The sequence below is a fragment of the Serinus canaria genome, chromosome Z (assembly GCF_022539315.1).
Source record: "Serinus canaria isolate serCan28SL12 chromosome Z, serCan2020, whole genome shotgun sequence".
Lineage (NCBI taxonomy): Eukaryota > Metazoa > Chordata > Aves > Passeriformes > Fringillidae > Serinus > Serinus canaria.
In genome coordinates this window covers 14,500,946-14,520,734 of record NC_066343.1, presented here as the reverse complement: position 1 = coordinate 14,520,734, position 19,789 = coordinate 14,500,946, and the positions used below count along the sequence as shown (strand labels likewise).

The 19,789-nt window shown below is 38.4% G+C and overlaps 2 protein-coding genes across 3 annotated transcripts in view; both read left to right on the top strand.

Moving 5' to 3' along the window:
* Window positions 1-19,789, top strand: part of PAM (peptidylglycine alpha-amidating monooxygenase) — a 654,400-nt gene that overhangs the window by 159,554 nt on the left and 475,057 nt on the right. The window lies entirely within an intron of this gene.
* Window positions 10,898-19,789, top strand: part of ST8SIA4 (ST8 alpha-N-acetyl-neuraminide alpha-2,8-sialyltransferase 4) — a 53,785-nt gene continuing 44,893 nt past the window's right edge. Inside the window, exons 1-2 of one of the 2 annotated variants that reach the window (XM_030237075.2) lie at window positions 10,898-11,377; window positions 14,512-14,643. In XM_030237075.2, the coding sequence (XP_030092935.1) occupies window positions 11,265-11,377; window positions 14,512-14,643 (245 nt within the window). In that variant the 5' untranslated portion in view covers window positions 10,898-11,264. Of the gene's footprint in view, window positions 11,378-11,457; window positions 11,717-14,511; window positions 14,644-19,789 lie in introns of those variants that run through there. The other variant, XM_050986811.1, reaches the window with a different exon arrangement.

The window sequence follows — 19,789 nt, the reverse complement described above, 5'->3', positions numbered from 1 at the left end:
CAGTTATTAGAGAGCTGAAGCTGACAGATGGGAAGACCTTCCTCTATTCCATCTTATGCTGCTTCAAAGAGCAAGATCATCTGTAGACATACATAATCTTTTTGTGTATTAATGTAAGGTTGCAATTTATTCACATTGCAATTACTCACCATGAGTCTAAGAATTATTAATATACATATGGAGGATATTTTGAAAACAGAAAGAGATTCAGGAGTTCAAGAAATAAATTTTTTACATTTACGTTTTTTACATGATTTTTTTTTTTTTTGGTCTTGACTGGAAAAAAACATTTCTGTTCAGAAAATTGTCATTATATAAATGATTCTCTGAATTAGATCTATACAGAAAAAAGCAAAACAGTTGTGCAATTTTGAATTCTTACAAATTAAAATAAAATTTTAAAAAAAGGAAAAATGCTTTAGCAGTAGTTTGAAAAAAAAGTGAGGCAAATATATCAGATGACTTAGCTGGGAATGTTAGGGTTGGGCAGAAGAGTCCAAACACGTTAATGTTAAAACAGTATGTTTAGACACTAAAAAATCTGTATTTTTTTTAGTAATTATTCAGACCTTATGTATATTTACTACCAGGGCTGTAGTTCATTCCCATCTTTATTTTTAGGATTTGACATAAGAGATATTCTCAGAGTATGCTTTTTTGGAAACTGTTCAAATAGAATAAAGTGTTACATTTAAAAAGAATCCTGTTGTGGTACTGTCAATATCCTTGTCTACTTTTGTATTTTTGTATTTTTAATCTATACTTAGATGGTGGGTTTAACACAAATATTTCCTCTTTCGCAGGAATTAATTAAGAAATAAGTACTTCATCTTTAAACCGTAATCCATTATGCAGTCTTTATTCCAGGACCCAGAGTGGAAAACATGTCCGCAGTCAATTGACCAGGACTGATGAGTAGATACTTAGGATGGCATGAAGGTAACATGCAAGTGAGATATCACTTAATTCTGTCATTTTCAGCTCATGTGGTAAGATCAGGTGTAGACTGAGCTAGCTTCTGTAATGTTGGCTGAGTGCTGCTCTGCTTCGGAGGTTTGAGCTTTTGATTGATTAATTCAACAGCTTGCTAAATTTCTCCATATAAGTAATGTAAAATGTTGATTAAATAGCTGCACTATGAGAGTCTTCCAAAGTGCAGCTGTTAAAACTAATGTGATAGCTGTTGTCTTCAGCTTGTTCCAGTGTATGCATTAGATGAGGTTTTCCTGAAGCATAATAATTGAGTATGGATTTTAATGCACAAAACTCTTCCTATATTTGATATATCTTCTTAATCTGTGTTTATTTCTATAAATATTGGGCCACATAAGCAAGCTGTTAGTAATTTTGAATTTTAACTACATCTATTCCATTTTAAAAGTATCTCTAGCTGTTCTTAAATGAACTCATTTTAAAAAATCACTAAAAACCAAAACCCAAAAAACCCTGAGAATGAATATAAAGAAAATATTATCTGTTAGGACTAAAAACTACTAAGAACACCAGAGATTAAACCTGTCTGATTTTCTTTGCTGCCTGTAAAGTATGATAGAATATTTTCTGAAGTACCTGTCACCCCACTTTTGAGTCCTTAGAGATCACAGCAGCTGTTGTTCATAGGCCAACTACAAACAGCAGTAAAAAAACACTCTTGATATTGACTCATAAATCACTTCATACAACACACTTACAGGCACTGGCCAGTGTATAAAATCCAACTGTAGTGCTTGATATATATGCACGTGTCCATAAATATGCTCTTAACGTAATGCTAAGAGATATAGAAGAGTACCCACAAAGCCTGTCATCAGGAAATTACTTCTAAATAAACCTCTTTAATAGCCATTCATGTATGCAGAGGAGCAGTGTTATGTGTTTTCCCCATATTGTTTATTTAAGTGACTGTAATTGATTTTAGGCTGAACTGAAAATACTAAAATGCACATAGATAAAACAGAGGTGATCAGGGTAATATTTCAACCATATCAGCTTTCAGAGATTCAATTACTGTTCAAATAAAAATGTTACAACATAAGTAAATCTGTGCTTAAATACATATGAAAAATTTACTTAACAGGAGAACATATTTATTTTTCTTAAATGAGCCTAAGTTAAGCTCTATACATTAAAGATAACTTAGTACAGACCCTTTCCTATAAATAGAAGTTCTCTTCAAATGGTGCATTGTCCTCAGTCTTTTTTGTGGCAAACTGATATAGGTCTACCAAGAGTAAAAATTATTGGAATGGACTCTCTTCTAGCAAACTACTGTTTTGCCTAAAATTTGAAAACATTTTGAAGCCCTGAGTGATAAAATAGCTCATCTCACAAGAAAACAAAACGTATCCAGGACAAAGAGAACTTTAAGTCTATACAGAATCACAAAATATTCCAAGTTGGAAAGGACCCATCACAATCATAAAGTCCAACTCCTGGGCCTGCAAAGAATCATCCCCAAGAATCACACCATGGGCCTGAGACCATTGTCCAAACACTTCTTGAACTCTGTCAGGTTTGGTGCTGTGAGCACTTCCCTGAGGAATCTGTTCCAGTGCCAAACTACCCAGTTGGTCAAAAACTTTTTTCTGATATCCAACATAAACTTCTCCTGCCTTAACTTCATGCCATTTACTAGTGTCCTGTCACTGGGCACCACAGAGAAGAGATCAGTGTCTGCCCCTCTTCTTCCCTCACAAGGCAGTTGTAGACTGCAATGAGGTCTCCCCTCAGTCTCCCCCTCCCCAGGCTGAACAGGGCAAGTGACCTCAGCCAGTGCTCGTATATCTTCCCCTCGAGGTCCTTCACCATCTCCATAGGCAACCAAGCATGCTCTGTAATAACCTTAGTTCATACTTATATTGTGCTCCTGTAACAAATGAGTTAATTGCAGGATATCTCTTTGTATATCTACAATGAATCCTAACCAACATATACTTCTGCATCACTACAAACTTCAAATTCTTTGCTTTTTTCATCAGCAGTATGGTTTTTTTAGATAGCATATGTTGTTATTGCTGCTGTTACGGACTGTGTAATTTATTCCCTTTTGTACTGCATTGCTCAGCATTTTTCTTTGAGAACTGACCCATTTATTGCAGAGACACCTTGTTCTAGTTAGTGATTTACCCTTCTGTGACTCTGGTTATAATACCTACACTGAGTTATCTACAGTTTCTTTCTTCTTTTGCTTCCTAATAAGAGCATTTGTGAAGCACAGTTTTCACTAGCCTTGGAGGTATTTGTCAAAATTTGCAGAGCATGCCTCTTTCCTCACACTAACCATGTATGTTGCCTTTTGTGTCATGCTAAATATGGTCACTGAATAAATTCTGCCTGGGATATTCAAGTATGTATGACAGTTATATTGCAGGTTTTTAGAAAGATGTGTCTGCAGTTTCACAGGCCACCTTGCAATTCCCCCTCAAAACAACCTCTTATGCACAGATCAAAGAATTCTTTAAATTTTGAGTAACTTAAACTAGGAATTTTTCCCCATTCCTGGTGAATACTTCATAGGTTCCTGAATTTTTAAATATGTAGGATTTCACACATGCAATTTCTTTACATTGCAATTTGCTTTAAATAGGAAAAAAACCCCAAACTTTTCAGAGGGTCATAGTGACAGATATAGGAGGGAATGTGGAAGTTTTATTTCACTAAGTGTTTGTTTTATTTCTCAAACCACGTAATGGAAATATGGCATAGAGAAAAAAAATAATTTAATTTTCTGGGTCTGGTCAAATGTTTCACACCATAGTCTCTGTTGCTGAAAACTGCTGAATTAAACATCTGCTCCTACAGATCTCCCTAGCCACATGGTCCAAAAACCTGGTGAGAAAAGATTGCATTATTTTGGCACTGAAAGAGATCACCAAGAATCAGAGCAAGTTCCAAAGATCAAGGGAGCTAAGTTTTCTTTTCCACCTTTCATTTCTTTCTAGAGGAATGAAGGAAAAGCCCAGGTATTCACTTTGGCTTTTGCTGAGAGACCTTCCCTTCTGTTTCAACCTCATTTGAACAGCTAAGAAGACCAACTGCAAAAGTAGGCATTGTTTCAATCAGGACCTCTGGTTTTGAAGTGTTTAACTTCTCAGATAGAGAGACTCTAAGAAAGGATATCATTAACACAAAGACAAGTTCCAGGGAGACTGGCAGAGTTCTTTCACTCATGCCTGAAAAAGGGCAGAGCAGCTATGGACTGACTACAAACAGAATAGCCTTCCCACAGGACACTTTAAAATGTGGTGGCTGGAAGGAAAGGACAGGCAAGTGCTGCAGCAGAATTAAAGTGTTGTAGTTATGAGGGGCTGACTGAAATGGTAGCTTCAGTTAATATTCACTTGAGACCTGAGACAGAAACTGAAGTTCTGCTTTACTTAATATGGAAAGGGAACATAATTGGTTTTCAACTGAAAAGTAAAAATTGCTAAAATAACAAAGGAGTTAGTCTTGCAGTCTTAATTGATTTACATAAATCCTTCTCGAGAGTAATGATAGTAGTATGAATACAGAGCTGCCAACTAAAACAGAGAGATAGCTAAAACTTGCTAAAACTTAGCAAGCCAAGAATAAACTTGGAGATAAGAATTAACAGTACTTTGATACAGCAACTGTGAGTTCAAATTGGCTCAAAAAATAAAATTCTGGTCTTGAAATGTAAATATCAGTATCAAAGAGATTACGAGATACAGGCTGTGACAGCCAGGAAGCCAGGGTATTACATGATGCATGGAAACAAAGGAATGCCTCAGCAGGGCTGGACAGTAGTGCAATTAATCTTAATTCCTTAAGTCTTACTTGGAAATACTTTAGTTTCAAAATTTGAAGGAAAGGTTGCCCTGTTGCCCTAATGAAAAGACAATTGGAGGTTTGATGTAATCAGAAAGCAAATTGCTTTCTGGAGGTGTAAATGTTTATCCAGTTACATTTTAGATGTGTTTGCAATTTACAAGTTAAACTGCAAGCATGGAAATATGGCCAGAAATTTATTTCACTTTCTTTCATTTGTCTTAAAAGAAACACCTAAGTAAAAAGCAGTCTCCTGGCAAAGTCATATTTTATCTTCTAGAAAGAGAAATTCTTCATTCAGATTCCAAAACAGAATTGTATCCGATCAATTAAGTGAATTTGGGGCTTGACCACAGGTGCAGGCACATTTAGGTGAAAGAGACAAGGGACATGTTCATGCAAGAAAGACAGATCAAGACAAAAAACAGACACAGCCATATGCACTTCTTGCCTTGTTTACTCAGTAGGCCTGAATTAGTCAAACTTCTCCATTTGCACTAATTTGAAGGAAAACCAGTGGGAGATTCCAAGTCAGAACTACAGTTTCATAGGAAAATTTAAATAAAGACAACAGTACGGAAACACTAGCTTAACCTGACAGAATCAGAATACACGCAGTTGGTCAAGGTGGTGGGAGCAGGCCAATCATATAGTGGTTGTAGTCCTGTTGGAGTGATGGATGTGGTTTTGTCAAAGCAGTGATCCTGCAGTAAGGGCTAGTCTTTCTCTGGAGCTCCAGTGGTGGTTATGATGCTCTTTTCCTGTGGGAATCCAGTGGTGCTGCTCTGGTGTTCTAAATCTCAGATTATCTACAGGTAGGACTGTTTGGTTCCTCCTCCTGGGCAAAGCATCTCACTATGGGATGGTGTAATTTTATGAGTCATTCTGTGAGACCTTGATGCCCCATTAGCAGAGATTGTCCTCTGGAGGGAGTTATTAGGGCTGTCTCATGGTGGAGATAAGAACACTGCCCCACCTGTTTTATCATCTTATGAAGACAGTAATAGAACACAAACTTTTGGTTACATCTTACACTGTAACCTAAGACACCATTTAAGTAGGTTCTTGTACCCTTTCTGGACTCTGAACTTTTCCTCTAATTTCTTTAACTGGATCAGATATAGCTGTTGCCCTCTCTCCCAGTTGCAAACCCCTTAATCCTTTCATCTTCACCTTTCTTCTATATCAACTTCTTCTATCTTTCTCTTCTGTTAGTTTCCCAGTGTTCTCTAACCCTTATCTCTGCTCCCTAATTTTTCTCTTCATCCCAATTACAAAAAAAACAGGCTGTCTCGAGCCTTGCTCAAATACAATATGGGAAATACTGCAGCTCATTATTATTAAATTTCACATATACAGTCCCTATGCATGTGATAGACATTTTGATTTAAAGTAGTGAGGTTTTAGCCTTCTTGAAAGGCATACTAGCTGAGAGACATCTTGAATTAGCACAGAATTAGCATTTTCATAACCTATGTTTGTGGGACTCCTGCAATATCTTATGTCACAAAAGTAAGGACGAGATCATGATAACTGACAATAGGAGGAGATCATGACAACTGACAATATCTTCTTTCTGAGTGGTCCCTATCTGCATGATTATTCTGCTTGGACAGAATATGGACATGGTTTGTATTTTCCTACTATAAAAAAGCATGCACTGATCAGGGAAGTATGCAATGCAATAAACATAACAGCGCACGCCCCTAAATTAAACATCCTTCCTTGCTGTTGCACTGCAACTTTATCTGGGGACCTCTGCACTGGCTAAATACACAACTGCAGAAAAGAATGTAAAACAGAGAGTACAGCTTCATTGGGATTTAATTCTAACACTTCCTAAGGAATTACTGCAGAATTTTTTCTAGAGAAAAGTATACTCTTTTCCTATCACTCACACAAAAGAAATTGCTGAGAAATTTGGATATGTTTATTCTGTCTCCTCACTATTGATCCTGTGATTGTTCTGCAAAGCAATTGTAAAGAATAAGTCATAACTGCATGTCAGTCACAAAAGTGACAGGGAAAGTGAATGGGAATATGGATTCTGACCTGACTTTTGTGCCTCTGAACATCATGAGAAATTTAACATCCACCAACCCACACCTTGAATCCTATATGGTAGAATAACTATACAAAAATGCAGCTCAGTGCATTATCTTTTATTCTGCTGCCTATGGAAAAGCTGTTGCATTATAATTATGAAGTATTTGATGTGCTGCTATTTGTAATGCCAATAGTGCTAAAAATGTAATACTGGACTTCTACAAGAGGAACAGATAATATTTCAAGAGGCGTACATTTTGATGAAAGTTATGATAGATGATGATAATCAGAAGCATAGAAAATATTAAAATTTAAGCTGTATGAGCAATTCTCTAAGTTTGAGTGTTCTGTGCACATTAGTCATAAGCAACTAGCGGGATGTCTGGTGCCTTTCCTTGAACCATCAATGAAAATATTGAAGGATATTGAAGTCTGCAATGAAAAAAGATTGAAGTAGCAGTAGTACTTATAAATTCACAAAGCACCATTCATTGTTTTATGTGGGTTTTTTACAAAAAAAAAAAAAAAAGAATTGTTAATACCATTAAATACATTCCATAGGATTAAATCAGAGGTAATGCTGTTAAGCAAATGCAAGAATGCCACACAGTCTTGCCTGCTGCTGAAACAAAAGCATGTACACATGACCTTAACACAATGTTGTGTATTTTGTTGAAAGTTACTGTACAGGAATAAGAAATCTGTATTTACTGTAATTTGATAGACTGACATTAAAATTATATGTTAAAAAAATAGTTTAAGGGTACCTGACAAACACCTCATGCATCCTTCCACCTTGAGTTAAAAATCCAGATTTGTGTAACTTGGTCCTAAAGACAACTGCTATAATGCTACAACTTCCCCAGGAAATCTCTTCAAGAATTTCTTTATCCTCAGTGATAAAACTGAATTAATTCAGAAGGGATTTCTGGCCATCCACATTAAACATGAAATAGTCTTAATGAAAAAGGGACTTTATAGCCACCTTCTTCAGCATGAAAGGCAGCTCCTCAAGAACTCTTTGCCATAGAAACTAATTAGCATTTGAAATTTGAAAGGCCTAAATGCATGATTATTTGTCTTATTCACATTTTTGCTACTCCAGTAGTCTTCATGAAAGAAATTCTACTGTTATCACCAGATGCCACAAAATAGGATTTATTGAACATGTTTCTGGCTCACAGAGGTAAACCATGCCTCTAATTAATGTAAAATAAATCATACTATTTGATATAAATGCTATTCAAATATTTAAATTGATTAATGATTTAAATATCATTAGGATGTATGAAATTGTTGAAAATCTTAAGGGTACTAATAGTAGTCACATTGAGGAAATAATTTCAAGGAAAGAGGAAACAATTTCAAGGCATAATTTAGATAGCTTGTTAGAGGTATGAACTGCTGTAAATGGCACATTAAAGATAAAGGAATTGGTGAAATATTTCAACTCTGCACAGTGAACTCATTTTCTATAAAAAAATAATTATATAATTTTAAATGAAATGTAACATCTGGCTGAATTATATTACATATATGCTATATGTATATATTATATATGCTATATGTATATTTGTATTATTTGTGTCTTACTTGAGAATACAGTAGAGAATAAAACTATACCAGGAGGGAAACCTAAGGAAGGGCGAAACAACTGACAGGGGTCCTCCTCACTGTAGTCAGAGTTCTAAGTCTGTTTCTGAATGAAAGCTCAGGAGTGATTTGGAAGAGGAATGAACAAATTGGGAACTTGCTCTTGCACTTTTAAGCAGCTTCTGAGACTCTGGGTCCCTGTTACATAGATAACATCAGAGCTTTGAATGACATGGACAGAAGGTGAAGACAGTGAGTCACTGTAGTGGATGAGCTGGCTTATGTCTCAGGATGCCATAGTCTTTTTCTGACCCAGAATTATGTTTTCATTGTAGTAGAATAATAGGCATGGGAACAGCTGAAATTTTCAGGAAAATGCCACAGGTTGTTATATGCATTGTGCTTTTGTTGAGAAGTGGTTTTCTCCATATTTTACCCAAGTATGAACTGACAGTTTTTCATTGTAGTTACTGGAAAAATCCTTTTGAGTCTTGATGGTTAGGATCTTGAACTTTTTTGGTCCATTTCAGTCAGACTGGTTGCAACCAGACTGGGCAGGGAGAGAAAAGTGCACTGCTGGACATGGCAAGAACATCAATATCAGTTCTGAAGTGCCTTAGACGCAGGCAGGAATTTCTTGTGTGGGGTGAGGATTAGTTCTCATGAAACAGCAGGGGAGCTGAGTTTTAACCTTCAGGGAGGAAGAAGTGCAGCAGTAGATAGAGGAGAAGAAGATGATGGAAGCAATACTGTTTTCTTCTGAACCTATATGTGGCCTGGCATGAAACCAAGGAGCTGCTGTGGCTAACTGTATCTTAAGCTGCCTCTTGCAGTTGAGGATGGAATCAAGTAAAACCACCTCTGAAGATGGGTGAATTTGTGATCCTCTATATACATTTTCAATGCCTATTTCAATTAGTCCATCTAAATACAAAAATAATCTCATATACAAAAATTATATAAGGTATAAAAAAATTATCAGATATTCAATAGAATTGACATCCTGACTTTTAGGCTGAACATGTGATGTAGTTTTTACAAAGGTATTGAGTAGGGTTTTGCATTAAATCAACTTCTTTTTTTTTTTTTTAGAATGTCAGGTATTATACAATGGGAAATTTGAAATTCATTCTCACAGAATGGGTTTTTATCCTTTTGCTGATGCAAGAGGGATCACTTACTGAGACTAAGTTATCAGAGCCACAGCAGAGAAGAGCACAGAAAATGCAGCTTGATCTGGCTTGTGTGGAAGGAAACTGCAATTTCCATTCCATTCCATTCCACTGAGACTGAATTAAAACTTTTTTACTACACACAACTGATTTTTCCAATGTGACTACTATTAGTACCCTTAAGATTTTCAACAATTTCTCTAACCTTTATTCGCTCCTCATGCCTGTGAGGGAGTACTCTCCTGGAAAGGAAAAATCTGTTCTAACTTCCAAATTTCTTTGCAATCTTTTCATCTTCCTGTGAAATGTCTGTTACGGATCAGTTTTGGACACAAGAAAGCAGACCAAACAGACCCAGGGAAGGTTCCGTCATCCCGTGAGCTCTTGCTTGTAATCTAAGTTAGGAAAGAAAAGTCACTCTAGATTTACCATCAAACCCTTCCTGGATCCCCGTGGGACGTGTGTCATATTGGTCTTAGTTTTTCCGTAAGAGCAAACTTCAGGGCTGTGGGCAGATCCCTGTCACACAGAATCAGCATAGTTCCAGGGCAGTTCCCTCACTTTGAAAAAGGCAAAACAATAAACAATACTGAGAAAAGCGGATTTAGTAAACAATTTAAATTTCATATTGCATTGTCCATCTCAAAGGTTTGGTTTTTTTCGTTTTATTTTGGGGTTTCGTGGTAAGTCTTTTTTTTTTTTTTTTGTACATTTCAGAGAAACTGTCACAGCAGAAGCAGACATTAGGAAAATAACGGCCTTGTTGAGACGGTGTGGATGAAACAAGACCCTGGGGAGCGCGGCACGGGCGGTGTATTTGGCCGGACCCCAGGACTTCAGGCGGGTCTGTGCGGGGGCCACGTCGCTTCCCTTCTGCAGTCCCGCCTTCTCTTGCGGCTTTGGGACAGCAAGACCGGGAAAAACCTCCAGTGCCTTGTTCAAGCCACAATCAACCATGGCGGGAGCGAGGGGGAAAAAAAATGACCAATGACCAAAACCGCTTATCCTTCTCTGAAGTGCTCTTTTTCTGCTTTACAGCATTGGCACTCCTTCGCTTGCACTTTCTAACGCCCAACGGGCGACACGGGCACAACGGACGTGACCCAAGCAAAGAGTGCACGCCTCCCCCAAGCCCGGCAGATCTGCCGGCGTAGCTCTCCCACCTCCTCTCGCCCCGCCGCGCCGACCGCGTCCTCCGGCCGCGTTCTCCGCCCTCCTCCTCACGCCAAGGCCCCACCCGCTCTGCCCGCATTGGCCACGCTTCGCCCGCCCCCACCCCCGCCCCGGCAAAAGGCGGCACTGGCCGCACCTTCTGCCGAGCGGCGCTGCCGCGGATGTGGATGGAGCGGGTGTCCGGGGAGCAGTCTCCGGCTCGGCCCTGCTCATCTAAGGTTCAGCGACACCGCGGACTCGTCTCCCTGGCCGAGGCGACCGAGTCACCGCTTGCGAGCCCAGCTGCCTGTCAGGGCGAGAGACAAAACGCCAAAGAACCTCCAGCCTCTGATCCTGCCTGGTTTTATTTTATCTTCTGCAATTACTTCGGGAAAAAACCCCCAAAAATACATCGCCGTGTTTTTAACAATTCGTGTCGCGTGTGCAGCTGTTTCCAGCACACCCCTGATAAACAAAGGAAAAGGGGGAGGAGGCCCGCGTTTCGCAGAAGACATGCGTTCCGTCAGGAAGAGGTGGACTGTGTGCACCATAAGTCTCCTCCTCATCTTCTATAAGACGAAGGAAATAACACGGACCGAGGAGCGCCAGGAGGCAGCTCTCGCCGGGTAACTGCGGGGCGCCGCGACGGGAGGGCGGTCCGAGGGGGCGGATGGGCCGTGTGGGTTGTCAGGTGTTCCGGCGCTACTCGGGCTGTGACCGGCAGCCTGCGATGCCAGCGCAGCTCGCCGCTCTCGCTGACGGGCGCTGCCGGAGGGTCCGGATGCCACTGCGGGACGAGTGGCGAGCGGGGCTTGTTGCCGGGGGCTCGGCGGCCGCAGGATGCGAGTGCACGGGAAAGGACGGGAGCTGCTCTGCTTTGGAAGTTGCCTCTCAGCCGCCGTAACGGGGCGCTCCTGGGAAGTTTCACCTGTCCGCGGCTACCCCTGAGGCAGGGACGGCCCGAGGTAGCGGCGGCGGTCGCTGGAGCGCGTTGTGCCTTGGTTCCTTGCCTTTCGCAGTCAAGCGTGCTGGGATGCGGGTGAACGCCTGCTTCCGTCTTTGATGTTTGACCGGAAACTTTGCTTAACTTGGCTTTTTCTTAAGGATTCTTGCTCTGAGAGAAGTGAAGGTAGCTCTCGAGCTTCCTCCACTGGAAAGTCTGGTCCCTCGCTGAGACCATCTGTTACATACTCTCCCTTTGCTGCCTGTGGTTGACTCAAAACGAAAGGCAAAGAGTTCCTTGCCATTTTTATCTTTGCACCTCAGCTTTCTCTTTGTGTACGTGAATGTCTGCATTCCTCATTTTTCTCCCAACTTGCAGCTGTTCTCTGGAGATGCTGGGTTTTCATGGAGATGTTTTTTCCATGGAGATGTGTTAAGATTTTGGTTTCCCTGGAGCAATGCATAAATTTATTGGTCGTTCAATGTACTCGATAAAAGCTAAATAGGAACTCACACTTTCTGTTTGTTTGTGCATGTCGACTGTGGGTAGAACTTTTCACACCAGATTTTTGTCCTCTTGTGTAAGCCCTTGCCTTATTTTGAGGAGGAGGCATAAGGGGATTGTAAGTGCCCATACAGGCCTGGAGGAGGCTGAGGCAATTAAAGCCTACTTGGCCCCCAGAGTTAAAGACAGAAAGCACATCCCTCTCTTCCTCAGGCAATCTGGTGAGGGAGGAGGACCCGGGCAGCTGAGCACGGCTGGTCAGCTGTGGCCCCGGCACATGTTGAGGGCAGGGGCTGTCCTCACCTATGTGTGCAATATTTTCTTCCTTTTTTATTCAAGATTTTCAAGCTTTCTGGTATCTCTTTTTCTTGTTCAGCCTGGGTGTAACCCACTTTCTACCACAAAGCTATCTGTATTCTTAGGATATGTACAGAAGTTTAAAATTTGGTGTTACAGGTGTGTGAAAACAGACGTGAAAATGAACATGTGAGGTAGAATTGTCATTGATACCCATGTTTCTTAGAATGTGCTCCTTCCTCTCAGACTAGAAGGAGCTGATGAAATTATTCAGAAATAACTTTATATAAGTTTGTGACAAAAAAACTGCTTTCCACTCACTGCACATTGACACAATTTAAAACCTTACTAAAATGAACTGTTGTGTTAATATTAACTGGAAGGAAATAAGTGTGTTTAGTTATAAATACATATGTTCCTAAGCTTTTAAAATATAGCTGTATTATACTTCTGACTAGTCAATGTGATATCTCTATTTCTTTATCAGGGAGACTTCTTGTGCTGTATGGTACTACTCGCTTTCACTGTTGAAATATATTTTTCTCTTCACTGCCTGTTATCCCATTCATTACTGTATGAAGCAGAAAAAATAGCCTAAAATATATTGCCCATAACTGCTGCCCCTGTTGACGTTACCCTTGCTTTTCTCCTGAATTAGGGGTTTGGGATGTTGGGTTATTTTTGACTGGTCATGTGGGCAAGCAAAGTCAGTTTTCCATGGGTGGTTGTACTTTCAGAAGTTATAGATGTACGAGGTGGTCCATTTTATGGTTATTAGTGGCACCAGACAATTCACAATGGACTGGCTATATACGGTTCCAAATTACATGAGAAACTCTAAACCAGCTGTGCACTCTCATAGAGAAGTGTCCTAGGACAATTACTGTGAAGTGCACCCTTTTTCAAATAGTAATAACCTTTAAAGGTTAAGCAAGTAATGAAGCATGCATGGTATAGGCAGAGTAGTGTTGCTTAAAAAGTGTCATCTTCTAATAATACGGAATACACTTAAAGGCAATTATTTTATTTGATGAACTATCTTCATGAGAAGAGAGTCTTGTTATATAGGTCTCATTGGTCACCAAGGCAAGGTAATCCAAAGTGAAGGCTGACACTGTCAGCTGTAAGTTGCTGCCGCAGTATGGCAGCTCTTTCAGTTATATCAGACAGGATTTTCAAAGATTCTAGAAGGTACAAAATAATCCACATTACTTTTACTTATTTACACAATGAAGAATTACCTGGAGAAAGTTTTAATTTTTATGTATTAGTTTATTTAATATTGCTTTAAGTGAAAATTAATCTAATAAAAGGGAGAGGAACATCTAAATGAGCACAATTGTGTTCATAGTAATAACTTTAACACAAGTGCTTAGGACCTTCTTTCATAAGAACATAATTTAACATTTTTTCAATGTACTATCTGTGTAATTCGCCACAATTGTAAATTGTGACTATGGAAATCAACCTCATTTCGAGTGCTATGGTTGAAGTTTTGGCAGTGCATTTTGTTACTAGGTTTTGTCGCTTGTTTCACTGTTCAAGTGTGTAGTAAATTATATTTAATCTAGAATAAGCTAGAGACATCTCTGAAGTATCCTTAGACTGAGAGCTTTACCTAGGTGTAATTTGGTCATTTTCCTTTAGATGCATGCGCTCAATGAATGTAGAAAATACATGCAGGAATATATATGTAATTAATATTATTACAACGATTTTGAAAAAGTTTTAAAGAATAAGTTTTGTCCACATTCACAGTTTGGAGTTTATTATAGTTCTTGTTATGTCTATTCCATTACAAATATAAACAAATTTAAGCTCTTAATTTGCATGTTCATTACAGATATCTGTGTCATAAATTTTTTTTCTGTTACAGTTTATTTTCTTTAGAAAGCTAAGAGATTGTTGCTTATTTTTGTTGTGAATAAAAGGATATGTTGCTGGTGCTTGGGATGTAAATTACTTAAACTGGAGTTAACCTTGACATAATTGTGTGTTTTCTATAATGCATTGCAGAGATGGTGTACTGAGTTTCAGTAGATCAATGATCAATAGCTCCGATAAGATAATTCGAAAGGGTGGCTCCTCAATTTTCCAACATCGTGCAGAAGATTGGAAAATCAATTCTTCTTTGGTAGTGGAAATAAGGTGAGCTTCTTAAATAAAAAAGCAATTCATTTCACCTTGCCTATTATTATTTTCATTCATGTTGCTTTATAATTCCTTTAGTCTATAAAACAGTAATTTGATTTACATTTGCAGATGGATGTTTTTAAATAGTATCTATTTAGGTTTCAGTGTTTAATGACTGCATGACATTAGGCTTCAAAATAAAGTCATCCTTCATAAGAATTAATAAAATGTTTTCTTCTGGCTGTGACTGTAAGACCTGTGCAATCAATCTCTATTATTCATGTCCATATTTAAGCTGGTTGTCTAGAACTCTTCCACAGTCAGTGGTGAGACACTGGTGCTTTTAGGATGTGATTTTCTGTCATCCTAAAGGTTTGATATAGAACTGGTGAAAGTATCCTAAGCATACCAGTATTCCTCCCTTGACTACAAAGGGAGCTTAGGCAAACAGCTGGGATGCAGGAGTCAATAGCTGGGCCATCAACTGTTGTGAATCCACTTTGTGGCTATGCCTGGTCCACGTCACAGGGTCAGACACTGACAATAGCTGTGTCTTAAGCAGTTTCCTTTCTTGATATCAAAAAGAGCTTTAGACTTATGCTGAGGGGGCAACCCAGTAGCAGAGTTGAACTGTGGAGTTAAACTGTGTGATAGTTCTGATGTGTCTTTACAGTGGATCCCTGCAACTTGGGGCCACAGAGAGTAGCAAGATGCCTCTGAGTGTGTTGTGTCATATCTTCCCCATCTTCTTCAGGGGGATGGCCCATGAGAGAAGCTTATGGAGCGTGAATTGGCAGTGTGGAGGTCTAGGAGTGTTACTTTCACTCATTTTTCATATAATGCAATTATTTTTAAAAACAATCACATAGCAGATTAGATCTGATTCCTGAATATTAAGATTTTGAATAGTAATGTATTCTAATTAAAATGTAGTTTCTATGTGATTTTCTTTTCTACTTTTAATTTTTTTTATTTTTAATTTTTTTTTAAATTAAAAGACAGTTTACAAACCCCTTAATTAGGCATTGTTTCCATGTATAAAAGCATGGCTTCTCTGAGTTAGAAATTTAGGGATTTTTTTAATGACTGCTATTTTATGTCCCTGATTCTAAAGCATGCAGAAGATAAAGGTAGCAAAGAAATGTATCTCCCATAAGTTATGGGTCTAAAAGTTGGAAGAAAACAGCTTTTTCTACTTGTGAAGTAAGCTGATTTGGAAATGATTGAGTGGCTCTAAGTAGAGACAATTATTCTCAGTCATTTTACTGAAAATTTGAGTATCATATTTCAGAACCATTTAAAACCGATACACCTTGCTGCTCAAGTCAAACAACAAACAAGAAAAAATATTACAATAACCTTTTGGTTAAAATCAAGAGAGAAAATTCAGCTTGGGCTTTGCCAATTTTCCACCTGTTCCAAATGCAAAATATGTTATTCAGACAAAGAGGTAAAACAGTAGAGAATGCTTTAGTATGTTTTCATCCTGTTAATACGTGTGTATCATTTCATGTGTATCATTTCAATCTACAAGATTAATGAGATTCAAAATAACTTTTTTCTTTATTGTTTCCAGAGGGGGAAATTTCTCTTAGTTATTAAATCACTATAGTGTACTTAAGAACCACTTTTATATATGCGTATTTTTGAAATACCAAGGGGGTCTTTTTTGTCTCATTAGTATAGCAAAGAAAAGAGTCTTGTACACTGGCTTAAGTACTAGAAGTAGAGGTTCCACCGTAGTTCTTCCATTGTAAGATTTTCTGTACCACAAAGGGCATAAAGCTAAGATTATTTAGAAGTCCACATTGCCAATCTTGTTTTCAGAGGAAGTGGCTACCTTAATGAACTCTGGGGCAGAGAGTAGGTGTGAACCAGAAAATTATTTTAGATTAATGTGAATTATTTTAGATTAAAGTGACTTAGGGCCAAAAGTTGACATGAACTCTACAAAAGGAGTCAGTGCTACCTGCCAGGCATAATCTTTCCAGCAATCCTCTTTGCTGACATGCAGAGTGCAATAAGTTGTGGTTCTCAGTGGTGAGGGAGGGATATCAGGCACTGAGGAAGCTGCATGCAACCCCTTATGATGTCTTTCAGTCTGATGGTGACTAAATTATATACATTCTCTCACTTATTCAGGTGGTTTGCTATGTGCCTTTCTTCCATGTTACAGCAGTAAGGAAGCATTTTAGCTGTAGTTTTGCACTTACACACCTATCAGGACTAACTTTAAAAGGGTCTAGCAAAGTAGTACAGTATTCTTGTGGTTTAAGTAGCTACTTAGCCATCCATAATATGTTACGTGCACTATGTAGGCTTTGAAGATTATTCATTGTCTATAATTAACTTATGTTAACTTGAAGAGTGGTTGGTGGTCTTGTGGTGTGACCATAGGAAGTAACAGTAAGAGAGAAACAAAAAACAAGCTAGTACCTGTTGAGTAATGTAAAAAATGTTAGCAGTTCTAAATAGTGGAGAAACAATTTGTGAAGCCATTAGTGTGCATCATAAAGATATTTCATAAAACTTATAGTCACCCATAAATTACAGATTTAAATGTATTTAGCTTTGCAATGTAACACATACTATTTCCTGTCAGAAAAGTGTGAGAATTTGTAAGATGTCAGCAGCATCTAAGAAAAAAAAAAAATCATCTTCCTCCTTTAAAAGGTTCAGATTATTATCAATTTTTGTCTTAAAAGTTAGTGTGAAACAGCTGTGACAAGTCCCTCAGGTGCGAGCAGTAAATACAGAACCAACAAAGGAGAACTACAATTGTTCTGAAGCTTTTGGAGCAATGTTCTGAAGCCATTTGCGCTGTTTCTTTCTGATTGTTTTTGTATCAAAGACATAGAATCCAGGGTTCTGTGGTCTGGTTTAGTCATAATAAACCTCGGGAGATTTCTGCTTGCCAATCTACCTTACTCTACTTGCTTATCTTCTTCAAAAGCTGGTATATGGACGACCTTCCTGTGATAAGCAGTAGTTGAGTTATGGTCTGTTTAAAATCCCTCTTCCTTTTGCATGCCCACTCTCTTGTATTACACCATTTCTGTTTGTAGAGCCTCCATCAGCTGGGAACTCCTAGAAGCCCTTCCAGGGTTATTTGCAGCTAGGTATGTTTTTAACAAATCCAAATGAGTGGTTGAACTAGATGATCTTTCCTCTTCCTGCACAAACTATCCTATGTTTCTAAAGGCTGCTTTCCTGGAAGAGCTTTTCTTGAAACTTCTTTTCAGACTAAAGTAAAACCTAGCACAGGCAAATAGCTGTGGTCCACTGCCTCCTCAAAAAATCAACAGGAACTGGAACTCTTGTCATTTACAAGAGCAAGCTGTGGCCTTCTGTTTCCATAGAGTTTGTTCTTTCATGTTGTTTTTAATTAAAATAATTTAGCTAGCAAAAAATTATGTTTTACCTAGTTTGTAATCCCTGGTGATTCTAAAGGCTGAGAGCTACCTTCTGCTTTCCAGCTGCAGAGTGCAAAGCAGAGTCAGGACTTGCTAGGGTTAGAAAGTTGAGTTGTTTATGAAGGCCTGTCAGAGACAGTCTGCAGATGATCAAGAGGAGGGATTAGAAATCTACAGCATAAAAGTTAAAAAAAAATTAGTGTTTTTTTATCCCCAGGTAAATGAAGGATATTGCTAAGAATAAGGTGTAGTCCTAAGCAAGGCATAAGGAGCAAGGGCAGCCTCAGCTGCTGTGGAAAAGATCTGAGGAATACTATGCTTCCAGTAAGGCCAGGAAAGCACTGACAGAGGTGCATGGAGAGGTTGTCAAGTCCCCACCACACGGGATTATTTAGGAACATATTAGATAAACATGGGCTGGGGGACATGTAGATCAAGGCACATCCTCAGTCAGCACAGAGAGGATCAAGTCCATCTCTGTTCCATATTGTGAACCCTCCTGGGCAATTAGGATGCACTCTAGAGGCTTCTCCTCACACTGGAGGGTCTATTCAAGTCCAGCAGCAATGATTTATGGCACTACCTTCCTCTACAAAAATGACATTTCCCAGAAAAAGCATTGACAGTCATATTTCAGTTTAAGAATGTCTAAAAATATACATTGTCTTGTAATCTTAAAATTCAAATAATCTAGTGGTCTATTTTCTTTCATTCATTCACACAGTTCTGAGGCAGATGAAGAACAGTTTGAGATTATATAATAGTTTTGTGATACAAAGACCATAGTACAAAATGAAACTAGAAAAATGCATCATGAGGAAAATCTCACCATGCTGCCCCAGAGCAGTACATAGTCTTAACATTTGGAGAGCTGTTCAGAGACATTACTGTTGCATGAATTCATCAGACAACCTGGAGTTTCAGTTGGTACTTAAATATAATGGAGATCTGTTTCTGCTTATCAAAGAAAAACTATAGGTCAGTCACAGATTATGACACTGTGGTTTTTTGAGTCGTGTAAACATGTTCCAAGCAGCTGCTTTGCTACAATTAAGGGTGAGTCACATCAGTCTCACCTGCCCACAAAACGGCTCAGGTCACATCCTGACACAGTTTTATTTGTCATAATAAAGCTTGAAAACCACCTCAAATGAAACTGTTCATTTATTCAGTTTAACTTAAGGTTGCAGAACACTGTTTCTTCAAGGTTTGCTGAAAATAGTGCTCTTTTTTCCCTTGCAGTTGAGCTTACTTTTGAATTTAATATGCAGCTTGAAGTGGGTTAACACTTACTTGTCATTATTTTGTCATGTCTATCTAATCAGAATAACCTAGTTGTGTTATTTTTTGTACTCTTTGTGGGACAGAACAGAGCTTTAAACAAGTTGTTATTACTAATCAGCCTTAAGACTGACTGAGACATTGAAGTATGTACACTCAGTATTTGTAATGTCCCTCAGTAATTTTTTTTCCTTATTACTTATGTGAAAATCAGAAGTACTGTTATCACCATGGTATCAGTGAGGAACGTAGAACAATAGCAGGGACTCTGCATTATTTATCATATTACTTTCAGTATTAGAAGATACCTGGATACCGTCAGATGAATCAATAAAAAATATTTTGAAGTTAACATTATTGCATATCTCTTATGTAAGGATTCTACTGTGTACTGCAGTACCTGTGTTCGCATTTAATTAAGTATGCTAATGACAATTTCAGATAAGAAAACATTTTTAAATATGTGA